The 18,375-nt window shown below is 44.7% G+C and overlaps 1 protein-coding gene and 1 non-coding gene across 2 annotated transcripts; both read left to right on the plus strand.

Moving 5' to 3' along the window:
- Positions 1–316: 316 nt before the first annotated feature.
- LOC148430710 (TBC1 domain family member 13-like) lies at positions 317–15,938 on the plus strand. The gene is made up of 6 exons (XM_088466524.1): positions 317–509; positions 9,843–10,050; positions 11,574–11,737; positions 12,922–13,082; positions 14,844–14,901; positions 15,208–15,938. Exons 1-6 carry the CDS (start codon positions 411–413, stop codon positions 15,277–15,279), a joined length of 762 nt encoding a protein of 253 aa, XP_088322650.1. The 5' UTR covers positions 317–410; the 3' UTR covers positions 15,280–15,938.
- LOC148430711 (U6 spliceosomal RNA) lies at positions 5,232–5,339 on the plus strand. The gene has a single exon (XR_015877367.1). It is a non-coding gene; the product is annotated as a U6 spliceosomal RNA (small nuclear RNA).
- Positions 15,939–18,375: the final 2,437 nt, after the last annotated feature.

The following is an 18,375-nucleotide window of genomic DNA, read 5'->3' on the forward strand; positions in this document are numbered from 1 at the left end:
GCGAGTATAAAAACCTGTGAGTGTGCCTGTTCTCAGATTCTATTACATTGGGCGAGTATAAAAACCTGTGAGTGTGCCTGTTCTCAGACTCTATTACATTGGGCGAGTATAAAAACCTGTGAGTGTGCCTGTTCTCAGATTCTATTACATTGGGCGAGTATAAAAACCTGTGAGTGTGCCTGTTCTCAGATTCTATTACATTGGGCGAGTATATCAGACTCTATTACATTGGACGAGTATAAAAAGTGAGAGAGTTTACGCTCCCATTTTCTAAACTCTCTCCCTATTACATTTGGCCCAAAGATATCCCAGTTATTTTCATTCCTGTTATTTCTCTGTAATTCCGCAGGAGACTCTGCCCTGACTTCTCATTTTTCCTGAACCGCACGGAGTATCCCTGCCAGCTAATCATGGATCCAGAGAATGAATATGAGACCCTTAGGAAGCGCGTGGAGCAGACCACTTTAAAGTCTCAGACCGTGGCCCGTAATAGGAGCGGCCTTACTAATGTAAGCACATTGCTTTGAAAGTTTTTCAGAATTTGGAACCAGTCTGTCTGCATTATTTGTCTCTGTGGCTTCATACAGGTTATTTGGATGTTAAGGTTTGCAGACCTTCGTGCAACTTGCAGTTCCTGCATACCTCACTATAGAAACAAAAAAAAACCTATGTGTGTGTACTTGTATGCATATGTCACGGAGCCACAGCTGAGGAGATTGGCCAAGGATGGTATTCGGGGTGCAGAGTGAGTTGGGACATACTCTCACCGCTTGGGTGTAAGGTGTTTAGTAGGTCTGGCCCAGGTCTTGCAAATTGCTTAGATCAACAGCCAGGTATTAGTCAGCACCTGAGAGCTTGGCTTAAAGTTCTCCTGAGAACAAGGTTCAGGGCACCTGATGCAGAACAAGTTGGCCAGCCGATAGGCTGGATGGAAGTGTGGTTAGTGCCAGGGTGCCGGGGCCTGGTGGGTCCACTGATCTTGTGTACCGAAGGTGTAAACCCACAACTGTGATTGCTTTATTATAAATATATTGGTAACCTACTGTTGTGGAAGACCTGACATTTGCTGTGCAGTAGCCACTGAGTTGTGATGAATACAAGAAAAAAAAAAAATGACTGCTTTTACATGCTGGATGTGGTTCTTTAAAGTTGTCATAATATATAGTAGCTGCTAATGCAGCCATTATAAATGTATTTTTAAATTTCTCCTTCATCCACTAGGGGACACTGGAGTTCAAGACAGTGGGGTATAGACGGTGGTAGAGCAGAGCCTGGCACTTTAAATAATTCAGAAGTGTGACTGGCTCCTCCCCCTCTATGCCCCATCAGCCCCAGTTTTTAGAATGTGCCCGAGAGAGCCGGTCGCACATCAGGCTGTCTCCAGCCTTTTTCATAGTTTTTAATTTTAATGTTTATTTAACAAGCATTGAGGACAGGCAGGCTGCTTACTGTGGCAGTCTGCCTGCTACGTGGGAGCCGCAGGGAGGGCACCACACGGCTACTGCAGCCTGTGTCCGGTGACCCTGAGGAGGGGGCAATAACAAATTGAGTCATCGGACTCTGCGAGGCCCGCCACTGCTGACACCGGCATGTGTCCGGGTTCCTCGCCGCCCCCTCAGCCCAGCATCCCGGCCGCAGCAGTCCGTAAGTGTATCCCACCACTCCTGACTAGCTGGAGTGGTGGGCCAAAAACGCTGGGCTCAGGAACAAGCGGCTATTACAGCCTCTTTCCCCCTGTCAGTAAACTGGCAGTGTCGGAGCTGCTTATGTGACCCGCCGCTGCACTCTGCAGTCAGCGGCCGGGTCTCTACTAGCCACTAATTCCCCCTCCTATTTAATGAGGGGAGGACCGTCTGGCAGTGAGTCACTATAGGTGCCTCTGTGGAGGAATAATTGTAGCCGCACCGGGGCTTGTACCGTAGAAGCTCCGGCGACGGCATTAACGGGGGGCACTTAGACACCGCTTCAGCGTGGCTGTCTGTAATCTAGCAGCCGCTCAGCGGCTGTCAATTATCACAGCGCCGGTGCTTACAAAGAACACCGGCGCCAAGTTAATCTCCCGCGCGGCTGTTATAGGCGCGCTTAAACAGAGTCAGGCTCTCCCTCCTCTTATAAAGGAGACGCTGCACCGCTGACTACAGCGCTGACAGGACGTGAGGCGCGCAGTAGTCCTCCCAAAATGAAGATGGGAGGTGTAGCGCCAAATGCCCGCCATTACCGGGAACGGTAACGAAGTTAGTGCTATTCCTGGTTGTGCGGAGGCGTGGCTTAGGTCCGGCGGCCATTACTACTCCCGGGGAGCAGGTGCCGCAATTGCTTCTAAGCCTCTCGCTTAGTTGGCGCGCAGTGCAGCGCAGGTTTACGCTTGGCAGTGCAGAGAGAGGTCTGGGCCCCTGTAGAGGCTACACCCACTGTAACCTTAAATGCAATTCCGCTGCTGCAGCTAGTACAAGGCATGCCTAATGTATTATGACATGCCTACATGGGGAAGTGTGTGTTTATACATGTATGTATGTGCGGGGCCTTCCTGCATGTGTGTGTATGTGTGCGTGCATGCATGCACACACGCATACACATATATATATATATATATATATAATATATATATATATATATATATATAAAATGTCTGTTATTGCCAGTATTGTCTACTGAATTGATGGCGCAGTGGAATACGCTGTGCTGTGTAGAATCTGTTAAAAAAAAAAATGTATATATGTATAATCCCCTGTGCATAGCAGTAGCATATATGGGCAGCGGCAGAATCTAGATAGAACCTAGTTTGGTCTGTATAATAGTATACTGCTAGAATAGATTATGCTGATGCATACTGAGTGAATTACAAACCTACGCACGCAGTGTAGCAGTCTTCCTGCTTACTGAGTTACGCAGCGGCAAGGTCCATATAGAACTTGAATGGTGGTCAGATTCCACAATGAATTGTTAGAAGAGAGAGCACTGCAAAACAGTCGACCCCATAACTATCCTAACTGCTGCCCTACGTCATTGTGATGTTACTGTGTAGAGGATAGTTATAACCATTTTACGATTGTCTATCTCAAAATGGCTGCAGGAGTCTGTTTGATTAAGTTTTAATCAGTACTCCTAGTAAAGAGCAGCACCTCTACATATCATGGGACCCGCCGGCACTATTATAGAGTGAGTGTCTGGGCCCCTGACACTAGCTCAGGGAGGAACATGCCGCAGCCTAATACAGAGGCTGTGTCCGTGTCACTTGCCCTCCGCATGATCTGCCGATTGATCTATGTCTGTGTCAAATAGGCCTGTATACATCAGTATACTGCACTGAGGTCGTCTCTTTGATTCCCACTTTGAAAAAGCGGGTTCAACTGGAGCTCAACTGGCTCACCCAATAAGGCGAGTACACCAGTGACAGAAGGGTCCCAGGATCAAAACCAGTCTGGGACATCACGCTGTTAAAATATCCAGGCCCCTATGCCGTAGCAGAATGACGGCCACACGCGGCACATGAGCAGTCTCCCTGCGTGGAGGTAAGCCACATGTATGTATATATATATATTTTTTTTTTTTATATACATAAGCCCTACTTTAGAACATATAAATATGTCTGGAGTGAAGTTTGTCCTGGGCTCAACCAAGGTCTTGGCTCAGTTCATTCCATGGCTCTACCTGTTGCTCATGTTAAATATTATTGTCACTATTGATCTTGATGTAGGTACGCGTATAGTATCGCTTCTTATCCTTACCGTAAAGGCAGTGGAGGATCTGTTATCAGTTTTGTCTGATACCTAGCATATTTTAAAAGAAGGATCCTGCGATTGGAGACTGGACTCTCCTGATGCGGTAGTTTGGTACTATATCCATATACCGTATATATAATATGGTGGCTCTATAGCCTAGAGTCATGTTCTGCAGCTTACATTGTGATAGTCACAATTCCCTCAGGCATTGCTTCTAGTATGGACCCTATGCATGTCCTGGGGCCTTCTTGTATGTCCACACATGTATATTGTGGAGCAAACTATAGGAAGATAGATAGATAGATAGATATATATATATATATATATATAATAATATAGCATGCTAATCTCCTAGTACAGGAGTCTGACAAGTGAGTTTCCTATATTGGTGCTAACTCTTCCTTTCAAAGAGATTGCCTTCTCATGCAACTATGTTCTCTGGGTGTACGTGTGTATATATACTGGTATATTCACATTCTTTGTATGAATATTTACTAATAATTGGGAAAACCTGTTTTTTAACCCTAACTGGGGTTATCGCTACAGATATATCCTTCTTTACCTGGGATAATTAAGGCACTCTATGTCTATGTACAGGTGCCTTTCTCAGTATAGGTTCTAGTACTCAAGATTATTGTTTTGTCAATATCTCAATTAAATAAGGCTATAAAGTGGCCCCTAGATACACTTCATATCAGTACATGGGGAATCCAGGTTCTACACCATCCTCAGGACCTAATTGTTTAAATGACAACAGACTGCAGTTACTGCTCCTGTGCCTGAAGGCCTAGGGCCACCCGCCGAATAGGCGGGGTCAGGCCTGGCTTGATTAGATGGGTGAGTATCAAGTAAATCCTTGGACCTGCGGTTCAATTTTGAATCCTTCACGTTGTGATCACTATAACTTTCAAGGGTCACTGGTGGGGATCCATCATCAAATATGTAATATTTCTGTGTGTATCTTTACCGGTACACGGTCTTATTTAAATTCGCCTTTTAACTAATATGCACTTCACCATTATAAGTATGAATGTACTGATACACTAGCAGACCGTATTTAGGGTATATGTATAATCTCTATATGTATACACATCCCTAATGTAACAAGCTCAGGTTTAGAGTCCTGTTGTACAAGCTTCTTGTCTCCACTAACATTTTGCTAGTTTTCTACAGTATTTCCTAAGACAACATCGCCAGACTGAAGTCCGTGCTGTAGAGCATTGCTTTTAGCCCACTGAACTACTCTCTATACCTGACGTGACGGGTTGCTGTGAGAGGGAAAAGGTCAGTGACATTCTACATAGCGTCTAGAGGGCTTCTGGTTACTCACAGGTAAGCGGTACCTCACTAATTCCTCGGAAGAGGCTACTATTTCATGCAACCTGGCATTACAAGTCTCCCGTCCGCACCCTAGCTGCAGTCCTAGCAGCCATCCGCTCTCATGATCAGTTGGCTCTACTACACTTTAGAGCTTCCCTGGCGTGTGGGTGCATAGTTCCAACATTGAGAGTGCTCGCTTCAGCAGCACATTTTCTAAAAATTGGAACGATACAGAGAAGATTTGCATAGCCCCTGCGCAAGGATGACACGCATTTTCGTGAAGCATTCCATACTTAATTGTCACTTTATTCTACTAGAATTTGTTGGAGTTATAAAGGACTGTAGCACTTCTATGGGCTAAGGCACTTCTTTACATTAAAGTGTGCGGTCATTCTGTTCTGCATTGGGAGCCCGATTCCTGTTCAGTATCTTTGAATATTTTCATCACACTGACAGGTACCTGATGGGTACCTTTATGGTTGTCCTAGTTCTCTAGCCTTGCTGTATGGGATGCTTCTATATATATTGGTAGCTCTCCCTGGGTGGCTGTTGCATCCGTGTTTTTTAACTGCCTGGGTATCCGGGTTGTTTTTCATACTATGTTCGGGCCAGCAGTTTGTACTGACTACGCACTTCCATCATGAGGGATGTTGTCTGTTGTTTGGGGTCGTTGCTGTGGTTTTCTTTTCAGGCCGGCACAGGGCGTGTGCCGTATAGTCCCCGCCTGAGGCGCCCCATACACGAGTTTGAGACCCACCCCAAGCGGTAGTGACCTCCCTATAGGCAGGCAACTGATGAGCTGCCAGACACTCTGCCAGTGGTCTGGTATGGGGATTTATTATTGCAGGGTTTCCGTTGCTGTTTGATCTCTCTGTTTCAGAGTGGTGGTACTGCTGTCTGACTCTCTGAAAGAATTGAGACCACAATTCCTTTCAAAACCGCCTCTGCCTCATACCCCGTGGGATCTCTATTTGTTGGAGACTTCCTTCCGCTGGTTGACAGCCTTGTAGTAGTTGGGCCTCGAGAATGGTCCAGGGCGACTGTTCGGTCTTCACTTTTTCCTCCCTGTATACTCTTGTTAGGAGTCTGTGGACAGGATCAGCTCTGTATCTGTAAATTGGTATTCTTATACGTATATCTATATGTATTCTGTCCAGCACTGCTGGAGGTCTGCTGTCGGCGACTTATACAGCTTCCTATGTTCGACTATAGTTCGGACTTGGTCTGTTTTCAGCTGGGTTTATGCTGCTTTTGATGTTTTCATCTGCGGGTGTTCTTTCGCTAGCTGTTGTTCCATTCGAATTACGCTGTAAGTTGTGGAATTTCTGTGGTTGTTTAGCAGGGAGTTTTGATTGTCTCTTCTGCTCTGCGACACTTGATCCTCAGCTCTTGCCTTTCCATTGAGCCTACGGTTCTTGGCGATCCTGGTTTTCGGTTTTGCCAAAGGGTCTGCAAGTTCTCCGCGCTTCCCACCCGGGAGGTTGGCTTTGGGACGTCCCCACTGTCTTGAACTCCAGTGTCCCCTAGTGGATGAAGGAGAAAACAGGATTTTGGTACTTACCGATAAATCCCTTTCTCCGATTCCACAGGGGACACTGGACGCCCGCCCAGCGCTGCGTACCTGCCGTGTTTTTTTAGTTCCTTATATGGTTGTGTGACTGCATGTGTTCCCTGCAGTGGGTTCCTCGGTTCTCCTTCAGTCGGTATTGTTCCGTTCTGTGTTCATCTCCTTCTCCTCATTTTCCTATTGTCCTCCGTCTCCTCTCGGGCTCAGTTCTTAAACTGGGGCTGATGGGGCATAGAGGGGGAGGAGCCAGTCACACTTCTGAATTATTTAAAGTGCCAGGCTCTGCTCTACCACCGTCTATACCCCACTGTCTTGAACTCCAGTGTCCCCTGTGGAATCGGAGAAAGGGATTTATCGGTAAGTACCAAAATCCTGTTTTTATTTCTATTTCTACAGTAGTATTGTGTTAAATGTTTTTGTTGCACATGGGTATAGATAAAAAAAATAAAGCATGTATCATTCCTACATAGAGCCTCATTCAGAGATGGTTTGTGTACATCCCTGATGGTGGAAGGACTGCGCATGCGCAGGATAATAGCAACATAGTCTCTCTGATCCCCACTGGACCACCAGTTTATTTATCTGATCTATTTAAGGGAAGCAGTCGGGAAGCTGACTGATGGAATCCCGACCACCGGCTTCCCAACCATCTAATCCTGGCAAGGGCAAAATGACAGGCGTCGAGATCCCGACGCCTGACATTTTACCTATGCCAGGAGCCCGACGCTCGGCATCCCAATCGAAGGTAAGCCGGCGCGGACAGCCGCGGGGGGGTGCCGCTTTGGGTTAGTTTAGGTGCTCCCGGGGGGGACTTAAACCCCCCCCTCCCGGGAGGGTTAGGTTTAGACTAGGGGAAGGGGGGCTTAGGGTTATGCTTCCGCACTCCCCCCCCCCCCCCCCCCCCTTGGGAGACTTAGGTTTAGGCAGCGGGGAAGGGGGGTTAGGTTTAGGCACTTGGGGGGGGGGGGGGGTTAGGGTTAGGCACCCCTAAGGGAGTGTTAGGGGGGGGGTTAGGTTAGTTTATACTTGCCTTTAGCGCAGACGGGATCTTCACCTCTGCTGGGGCTTCCGTGGCCGGTGGCAAATCATACCGGTCCCCTATTTAAGCCAGAAAGCTCCAGACATTAAGTGATTAATATGCCCAGCAGAACATTTGAGAGAAAAGGATGACTGGCCACAGTGCCACTCTGGGCGATAAAACCCATGAGCAAAGAGCAACAGTGGGTGAAAGATCATGATCTCCGTGCAGATGCATTCATTCGAAGGCACCTGGAGATGGCTTGACTGCAACTTTCCACCTGTGGCATGAGTAGCCATTTCTATAGAATGGTCTGATGTGATCTCCATAGGCCCTGGCCTGCTGGCAGTGCATAAACTACTCATGTAGTGTCCATAGGCCTCGGCGCAGTGCAGGAAGGTGGGGGATGGTCAGAAATGTCGGGGCTATGTAATAGGCTACGAGTTGTGTACCACAGCGCAATTTTTATATGATCTCGGCTGCAGATGTAACACGGCAATAAGTAAAAAGGCTATACTAGATTGATTTTGTATTTTCAATTATTGCCGGTTCAAATCTGGAGCCAGGATCACTGAGATTGCGCTGCTGCACGCAACTTACACCCTATTGCGTATAACGTGGCCTCTTTAGTCATGTTTTGGACAAATGAAGTAAAGAGTGCGTGATGCTAAAGCCCTGTATAGCCAATCGGTGATTCTGATGGGTCTGTATTGTCATTGGACACCTTTTTCCGGCAAAGGTCATTGGTAGTTGCTGCTTAAGCTGGGCACACACGTCCAGATAATACGCTTGTCGGACCGACAGACATTTTATCATCTCAGTGACTTTTCTGTGGAAGGATGCGTCCCTCCTGCATAATCGATCACTCTATACCAGTGGTGGCTAACCTTGACACTCCAGATGTTGTGGAACTACATATCCCAGCATGCCTTGCCACAGTTTTAGCATGCCCTAATAGCAAAATGGTAGCAGTGCATGCTGGGATATGTAGTTCCACAACATCTGGAGTGTCAACGTTAGCCACGAAGGCTCTATACCAAGCCCCACTATTGGTGTTTCCTTTTTGTTTTTTTTGCACACTGACTGTAGCTTTTACGAAGTATCCTTTGCACATTCCCGTCTCCCTCCACGTCATACAGTGTTTGCTTACATTCTGTTACATTTCTCCTTTCCTGACCATTATTGCTGTAAGTGGTGTGGGTTCCCGTGTGCAATTTTTCTGCTTGTTGTCAGGAATTTATTAGGAGAAATAGAAGTGTATCTGCCATTATAACATCATCATTATGCAGAAAGGTGTGTGGGTTTTTTTTTTTTTTTTTTTTTACAGTAGTATTGAGATTGATGTAATCTGTCCAGTGTTCTGGAGAACCAGTAAGTAGCAGCTTCTCCCCTTCGAGTGTTCCCCCAAGAAAATGTTGCCAGCCGAGTGGCATTAAGAAGGGCAGTGTAATACTTAACAATAATGAAAAATGTTGAAATATTTATATTGATTTGAACTCAAGATAAACAATTTTAAATGCACGTTGAGACCCAGTGCTGGGGTTGGGTACAGGATGCCGGCGGTCAAAATCCCAAAGCCGGCATCCCGACAGGGGCACAATCTTGACAGAATGCTGTAAATATACTCTCCTTCCCCTACCCCTCTCACTCCCTGCAATCCCTCCTCAGTGCCTAAACCTAACTCCCCCCCTAACCTTAATAATTACTGTAGAGTTGCTGGCGCCAGGATTCTGACTAATGTTGTATTTTCAGCTCTGGCCTGCTGAGCATCTGCATCCCGACAGCCGGGAAAATTACTACACCCCTAGTGCTGCACCCTGAGACAGAGTCTGCACTCTCCGTCTACCCCTTCTGCCATCTTCCCGCTGTCCACATAACGCCCTGCCTGGATCTCTGTTACTGTGCCGGACACAGTAACGTGGCTCCGATTTTGCCCGTCGGACCACTAGCGCAGGGTGGCATGTAATAAACCTATCCTGGGGAGAACACTGCCTACAGTAGTGATGTTACTAATGTGGCTGCAGGCAGATAGCCCAGCAGATCCATATCATTCTCTGTATTTTAAGTGAGAAAGGGGCACCTACACTGCATTCCCATTGCCATCCACTGGTGCTTTGTAAACCTAAACAATTGAAAACAAGTTTTGTCTAATGCATTCTCCACATCGGGCTCGTCTGTCTCTTTACTCACAAATCACTTCTGTTCTTCCGTCCAGGTGAGTTCTCCTTTGAAGGCCACCTCTCATTCGGTGGGCGATTTAGAGCCTCTGCCCAATGGCTGCGAGGCACACTGGGAGGTGGTGGAGCGGATCCTTTTCATTTACGCTAAGCTGAACCCCGGCATAGCCTATGTGCAAGGCATGAATGAAATAGTCGGACCAATCTATTACACGTTTGCTACAAACCCCAACAGCGCTTGGAAAGGTGAGGCCAAGTCTGGTGTCCTTTTGATTCTCATTAATACTTTGCAATGGATGATTTATCGTTAGAGTTACAGGAAGAGATCAGGAACAGCACTTATCATTTCACGTGATGAAAGAAATTATTTTCTACCTCAGATATTGTTATTGTTCTCCTGAAATGCTAGTGTACACCTCCAGAGCAATCTATGATCATATGCCACCATCAAAGTATCTAACGGAAATGAATGCCGATACTGGCGTCAAGGTGCCATCGGCTGCAGTGTATTTCCCCCATTGTATTTTATCCAGAGGATGACCAAGCTAAACACTCATTTAAATGTAACCTCACTGGTAGGCCCCAATAATGTCAATTGCATATTTTCACCTCAGATCAATCACCTCATTAATGTACTATGCTAATTATAACTACACATACCATTTCTTGTAAGAGACACCCAGTTCATTTATTAATTTCTGTTAATGTGTTTGCCACTGCCGCCTCCAATGCCACATCGCCGCCTCCTGCACATGAGGTAACAAAACCTGACAGCATTACCACCCTTACTGTAGAGAACCCTTCCTGTTCTAATGTCTGATAGAGAAACCGCCTTTCTTCATTCACGACTGACAAAGCCTATTATTCATCCTGGGCATATTTAAACCTAAAATTTATCCACCTTTTTTATTCAAACAAAATAAACCTGGGCCATATGGGGCCTGCAATGAGGTGATTGGCCCGCTGCACACGTTAATTCTTTCCCCGTGATGTTTAGCGGTATTGATGGTGTTGAGTAAGAAATGAGAGTGGGGTGCACAAAATAAAAACCACACCCACTTTATAGTAACCTGTATCTGTGCGCAATATTATAAATAAAAAAATACTGCACATGCTTAATGTGGTCCTAATTCAGCGATGAACGCAGCAGAAAGGCTAATGCATCAGGAGGCATCTGATGACAAAACATGCCTCCTGCCGGCATTGCAGATCCGTCGCTGCCTCCGAAGACGCAGGAACAGATCACGATCCGAAATCCTACTGAAAAGGGACCGGTGCAGAGGAACGAGAATCCTTGTAATAAGGATTTATCGGACTTTCTAATGAGTGTAGAAGTTGCCCATATCAACCAATCAGCTTCTAGCTAGCATCTATAAAATACATGCTATAAAATGATAGCTAAAAGCTGATTGGTTGCTATAGGCAATTTATATAATTCTCCGCTCTTTAGAATGTTTAATAAACCACCCAATAGTGCCATACAGGGATACTGGCAGAACCTGCCATCATAGTGTGAGTTACAGGCCCTGGTATGTTTAATGATGATATTTGATCCGTATAACTCTGCTTTTAGGGAACCCACTAGATAATCAATCTGAAACGTACAATACAGTAGCTGCATGTTTTATTGAATAAACCCAGCAAAGTTGTTCCTGTTACATGAGGGTGACCCCTTTCAATGTGCTGCCAAAATGGGGGCAACAGTCATATAATCTTTAAAATGTGTGTTGAATTCTGTGAAATTTGATCTCGCTTATTATTCCAAGCAGAGCACGCTGAGGCCGATACCTTCTTCTGCTTCACCAATCTGATGGCCGAGATCAGGGACAACTTCATCAAGAGTCTAGATGACTCTCAGTGCGGAATAACGGCCAAGATGGAAAGTGTCTACTCCACCCTGAAGGAGGAGGATGAGGAGCTGTACCTCAGGCTGGTGAGTAGGCTCAGATCGGGGTCTCCACAATGGTTCTAGTATTCACAGCTCATAAACTGTATCAGAGCAGACTGCTGGTAGTAATTCCATTCTCTTCCTAAACTCTTCTGGGCAGGATTGGAAAGCTGAATAGGGACTTGGTACTGGGCATAAATAGGATATGGACTGGAAAAATTACTCCCTTTTTCAAACTTGTGTATCAGTCGCTTACAATCGGCCACTGTTTGGGATGAACTAATGAATGCTGGTAGTTCATTATGAGACCGTGACATAGGGATGGCCATCGGTGTGGTTTTAATCGATGGTAACAAACTGTGCAACAGAAGACCATCGATGGTATCACCAACCGATGGTCATCCCTATTCTTGGACTGCCTGGCCCGTGGGCCAATCAGATCCTGGGGGCGGGGCTTCGCAGGTGTCAAGAGAGGAGCTACGCTCCATGTCCCGACACCTTGCAAAAAAACACAAAACATTTGGTTATGCTTTACCACCGATGGAGGGTAACCATCTGGTTCTCCCCCATCGATGGTAAAAGTATTCAACATCAGCCATAAACCATCAACTATTGTAAATCATCGATGGTCGATGGCCATCCCTACCGTGGCATCACTCATGCTCTGCATCCGCTCACATGGCGGTTGCAACAACTGTGCTGAAAATGTGTCCTGTTTTTCCAGGATAGCCCTGATTTTTGCCACTGGAAGTTTTGAACCTGGAACATAGGCGTGACTGCATAGCAGACGCTGAATACACAGAGCTGTAACATAAGTCCCTTTTTTTTTTCTTACATTTTGCCTTCCCAAACAAAACATGGACCGCCTTTTATAAATGGGGCGCATTAATGTGAATGCTATATATTTTATGCACAGCGAGCTTATTCTTGTCTGTGAGCATTAAATACAATTGCACATTTACTTGTTGAGTCGTCAACTTTTTTAGTGTACAGGGCAAAGCTGCACATCTCCAGTCAGACCTGCCTTAAGTGGCTTTCCCATGTACTAATGAATGTATCCTTGTTCCCGTATACCAGCTGTTGTGATATAGCTAGCAGGCCTATTGGGCTTTACAAAGCATTATGGGAAACGCAGATCTGCCATAGCTGACTGTTAGAAGGCTGCTTATATTTGCTCTTGGGTGAACACCTCTGCACTAGGGTCACCTAACACCAATGTCTACCCACAGCAAGAGCAGAATATCAAGCCTCAATTCTTCGCCTTCCGCTGGCTGACTTTACTCCTTTCCCAAGAGTTCGTGCTCCCCGATGTCATTCGGATCTGGGATTCATTGTTCGCGGATGAGAACCGATTTGACTTTCTTCTGAAGGTTTCCTGTGCGATGTTGGTGTAAGTATTCAGCAGGTATAAGGCTAATAAAGCTTATATAGGGCAGCACAGGCGGTGTAATGGTTAGCGTTACTGCCTCACAGCACTGAGGTCATGGGTTCGATTTGGGGTATGTTTGGCATTCCGGCGGTCGGGACGCTGATGTTTACATTACCGGTGCCGGAATCCCGTCACCAGTCAGAATACCGGCGCCAGCATCCTGCACTGCGGAATATGTGTACGCGCAATATAAATAGCAATAAATAATAATAAATACTGCCTAGCAGTGCTATACTGCTAAAGGGAGCCTTTCAGTCTCTTATAGAGCAGTCTAATGAACCCCAGATAGCAGTCAGGAACTGCAGGCTAAAAACCAGGTCAGTATTACCCATCTTTACTCCCAATCTAAAGCAATTACAGACATAAAATGTAATAAATAATCGTACAGCAGAGTTACATTTACCCTTACTAGATTCTATAAAGGAACATTTTTTTTATTTTTATTTTTTTTTTTTATTTTATTTTAGACATTTGGCAAGCTTGATCTTAAAAAGAAAAATGACACCCAAAGCTATAAACTTATTTTTGATCTGCGGTAAAGTGGGTGAGATGTTAAGATGTCACATAGGTGCACTCTTGCTGATTTTAATCCTTTTTAATAGCATTACCTAGAGCCCTCCTCATTGGCTGAATGGGCAGCTGGGAATGGCTTATATCACTTCCTGTATACTCTTATTGTGCGTACACACTGTACGATAAGTCAGCGATAACTATAGCGCTGACTGATCTCTCTGCATCTTCCCGGTGTGCTGGATGATTGATATCGATCATCCAGCACACCACCAATGACGTGCCAGCAACGATCGCGGGCCCCTATGTAACCTGGATGATATCGACCAGTTTGGCCTGCATGCACGGCCGATGGACGACATCGTTATTATCCATATGTGTCCGCGCATCGCTGGTCGTTTGAGGGTTGGAAGGCACAAAAAAAATGAACGCTATCGTTATTGTGCAATTTTATCGTACCGTTTGTATGTGTCATTTTGACCCTGAAACACAAAATCGACCCAAATCGACTTTCAGTAAATATACCCCTAAATCACACATTTACTAACAGATGATTTTTGACATTGTTTAAAAAAAAAAATTCAAAATCATCTCTCAGTAAATTTATGCTTTAGACCCTGAAATACAAAATCGTCCTTCAGTAAATATACCCCCTTGCGTTTTATATTCCTGAATTGTTATCCGTTCATATGTCACATTGTACCTATCAACAGGTGTTGCTGGACAGCTAGGGGAATTGTAACAATGGCTCTATTATACTACAGTATCCATCATTTTCTAGATTTTGGAACATTCCCTGATTTGTATGTCTCCATATGTGATGTGCTTTATATATTTACGGTTGTCCTTTATCCTGTTCCCTATTTGTATCGCCATTGCCAATATAACCACGGCCTTGCACTGCGTGCCCATGTTCTTATTCTCGGTTAATCATCTGAATTGTGTGATATATATATATATATATGTAATTTTTTAAACAACACTAAAGAATGATGCAGCGTTCAAGTGCCACATTGCTGTGCATTGTAAGCATCAGTCCACGTGTGAGAACTGCTCATGACAAAATCTGCCTGTAAATCTCTGAAAAAGATATTACACACGCTCTGGTTTTTATGGAAGGCTGTGTTGCAGTGCTGTGTGTTGAACTAAAAGTCCTACCATAACTCTGTTACCGACCTCTATCTTAGGTTTCACTCTTGCATTCTGTTTCAGGTTAATCCGTGACCAGTTATTAGAAGGGGACTTTACAGTGAACATGCGGCTGCTCCAGGTAAGATAACACCTACTGGGGACTTGAATGATAAACAGGCAGGGAAAGGTGCAGGTGGGCTTCTGCCTTGATTTTTAATTACATTATAAGATCTTATGTACAGTGTTCATTGCCCCAGCTTTTTTTTTTTTTTTTTTTTTTGTAAGCAGAAATACTTTAGTAGCCTCATGTAGAATGGCCAGGAAAATAAGGGTTCTTGCAGCCGCCTTTACAGATGGGCAGAGGACTGGATGTTTTTTTGTTTTTACAGGGGCTAGTAGTTGATTGAACGGTACTCACGATCTACATTTCTTTATATCGCTGCAGGATTACCCTCTCTCAGATGGGGATGTTCTGCCCATCTTAAAGAAAGCCAAGGAACTTCAGTACCCCAAATAAGAGTGCAGTGATGCTGGCTACACTGTCTGTGCAGCAGTCTCTCCCGCCTGGCTTGCTGTCACTCTGCTATGGAGATGCCGTACGGGACCATGGATCCTTTATTCCTGCCAGCCTTGCACTGAGCGCAGGACGATTTCAGCACAACCACGTACTTTATAAACTAAGAGAGGTCTGCCGCCTCCTTTACGCGTTTTACATGGACACAGGCGCGTTTTGCAAAATAAAGTGACAATCTTGTCTCCCCACACTCCTACTAGTGACACTCCTGTCCGGATTGATGATGACTGATTTTGCTACGGGCATTGGGCTGGGATGTTGACGTGCTCACATGTGCCTAGGTTTTGGCCTCATCATGACCAGCCAATGCACTATAGACCTCTTTGAAATTAAAGGGGCTATTTTTTATTTTATTTTTTTTGTGGTATGCCTGTTCTGTACTCAGACTGCTCATCAGTACCGTCGGATGTTAGAAGACTGTTATCAATGTTACACTTGTAGCACCCAGCCACTGAAGGGAAACTCCACAGTATAACTAAGCTGCCTCTCCTCTCCGCTCCGGCCCTGTTGCCTGAGCCACTCATTAGTTACATAAGTGTTTCATCGTATTGTTTGTCTTGATTTTCTTCATCTTAAGAAAAAACATGATTTTATTGAAATTGTGCAGTGGTTGGAAAATGTATTTTTCTTTTATAAGCAACCAGAATTTGTTTGAAAACCTAAATACTGGATTAGGCAACCTTTTGTCTTTCCAGATTTCGATGAATTATAATGCTATAGGACATGCTGGTAATTGTTCTTCATTAATAGGTTCAGTACCACAGGATCTCAACCCTTGCGGCAATAATTGTGTATTTGTTTAGGAGAACTGTTACCTCACCTTCCCAGCACCTTGATATAATTTTTTTTTTTTAAGGGAATGTACGGTTTTAAAATATATCCTTTAGATCACAGGTTCTCAAACTCTGTCCTCAGGACCCCAAACAGTGCATGTTTTCCAGGTCGTCTCACAGAATCACAAGTGAAATAATTAGCTCCACCAGTGGAACTTTTAAACTGTCAGTGAGTAATGACTACACCTGTGCACCCGTTACGTGACCTGTTTGGGGTCCTGGGGACAGAGTTTGAGAACCACTGTAACCGAATAGCATCACAATCAAACCTAAATTACAGATAGTATCTTGTTACTTTTACCTTTTTTTTGGCTTTAAAACTGTTATTTTGCTTTTCAAAAACTAGTTGCATGTTTTAGGGCTCGCTGCCTGGCCTGGGGCTGTTGACTCTGGTCCTAGTCACTTGATCTGTGTGTTGCCACCCTTATAGACATAACCTGGTACAGCTATAAAACCAAATCCACAAGTAGCAAGGTGGTGTAATATATAGCAACCATATAATTATGTACCTTTTTGTTGTTTTACAAAGTTGACACAACAGGCTGGTTGCTATGAGTTACAACAACTTTTTTGCATCATTACTTGTGGACCAGTTTTCATAAATGATCCTCTTATGTTAGATCCCAGTTACTTTTTTAGTTTACAATCTCGACTGCATGATCTGAAAAAGGAATTTAGAATGTCGTTCTGTTGCAGGGGAATTTCTATGTGAAGTGGCTTCATACATGTCTTGATTTGAGTTCTCCAAAGCAACACAATCTGACAGGGAGAGGCTAGTGCTTTGTAAGGTATAAGCTGTTGCAATAAAGTTTGGAAGGGAAGTAGTTAGTTTCTCTACAATGCCATTGTCGACAGTGCTGTGTAGGCTAAAATGTGCTCAACATTACGCTAATGTTAATGCATTGTAACCAGGTTAGTAGTACAATTTTAAATCTTGCAAAGCATAATTTTTAAAGTTATAGTGCCGACACAGGTGCAATGATTTAATTAACATCAGTACCATGTTGGCATACTGTGCACGATATTATGCTGCGACATTGTGAACGTCAGTCTATCATACCAATCCCGTTTGGGAAGGGACTCATTTATTGGAATTTTTACCACAATATCTGCAGTGTTCAGAGCCAGCAGATGTCACCCTAAAGGGCCCTATCCATTTATAGACTTCAAGGTCTGAACGATTAGCGCTCAGACATTCAAGTCGCTGGGTGCTGAGCGGCACTGAAAGACATTCACTGAACGTCTTTTCAGTGCTGCCGCATGTGCGGCTTCCTATCTCCTAACATGCCAAACCTGACGACTGTCGTCAGGTTGACCGGCATGTTGGAGAGATAGTCAGGGTCGGCAAGGACCCAGCGTGCACGCGCATCGCTGGTCCTTGCCGACTATCCACTAGCAGACTTTCTGTACGTTCCGACCAAAACCTCCTGGTTTTGGTCGCATCGTGCAGAAAGTCGGCAAATGAATAGGCCCCTTAACAGAATGTCTTTGCAGTAGACCATACAAAAAAAATATATAAACACTTATCGAATGAATGACCTATAATTCCTGCCTTCCATGGCAACTGCAAGGGAATATCTTCACTCTGAACAATGGGACTTTTTTTGTTTTGTTCTGTTCTTTTTAATTGTAATTGATTCTAGATTTAATTTTGTCTTGCACAAATTAAAAATTACAGATTATTTTTTTCTATTGAAAAAAAATAAAATTGTTACAATAGTGATTAATATTTACTCTTAAATTTTCACACGGTGCTTGGTGTGTTCCAGGTGCCCCATGATATCTGAGGAAATAAATTTATATGGGGGTGGGTGTGTGGGTGTGTGTTAAATGTAAATCAGCCAATGCTATGAGTATAAGGGCAGGCGTCCAGTGTTACCCAAGATGCTGTTTTCTCTTTCAGCCATGGTGGACACTACGGATCATCTCAAAGCTGTCCACCAAGGGAGGGAACGCTCCAGTGCCATGCCTGGACCCCTCACACAAAGCTAGCATGTCAGAGGTGAAGGTGACAAACCAATAGAAAAGTGTGCACTGAGAAACAGTGCAGTCCTGCAAAAGTAGCTCTGTCGAGCCACCTAGCATAGTCCACTGACCTGGTTGAGAGGGCAGTCAGAGTCTGGAACAGGCATGTTTCCAAAGTGAAGTCCTGGCAGGATAACAGTCCAAATGCAAGTAGCTAATGTCATACCCATATCACATGACT

The sequence above is a fragment of the Taudactylus pleione genome, unplaced genomic scaffold, assembly GCF_031769625.1.
Source record: "Taudactylus pleione unplaced genomic scaffold, aTauple2 ptg003427l, whole genome shotgun sequence".
Lineage (NCBI taxonomy): Eukaryota > Metazoa > Chordata > Amphibia > Anura > Myobatrachidae > Taudactylus > Taudactylus pleione.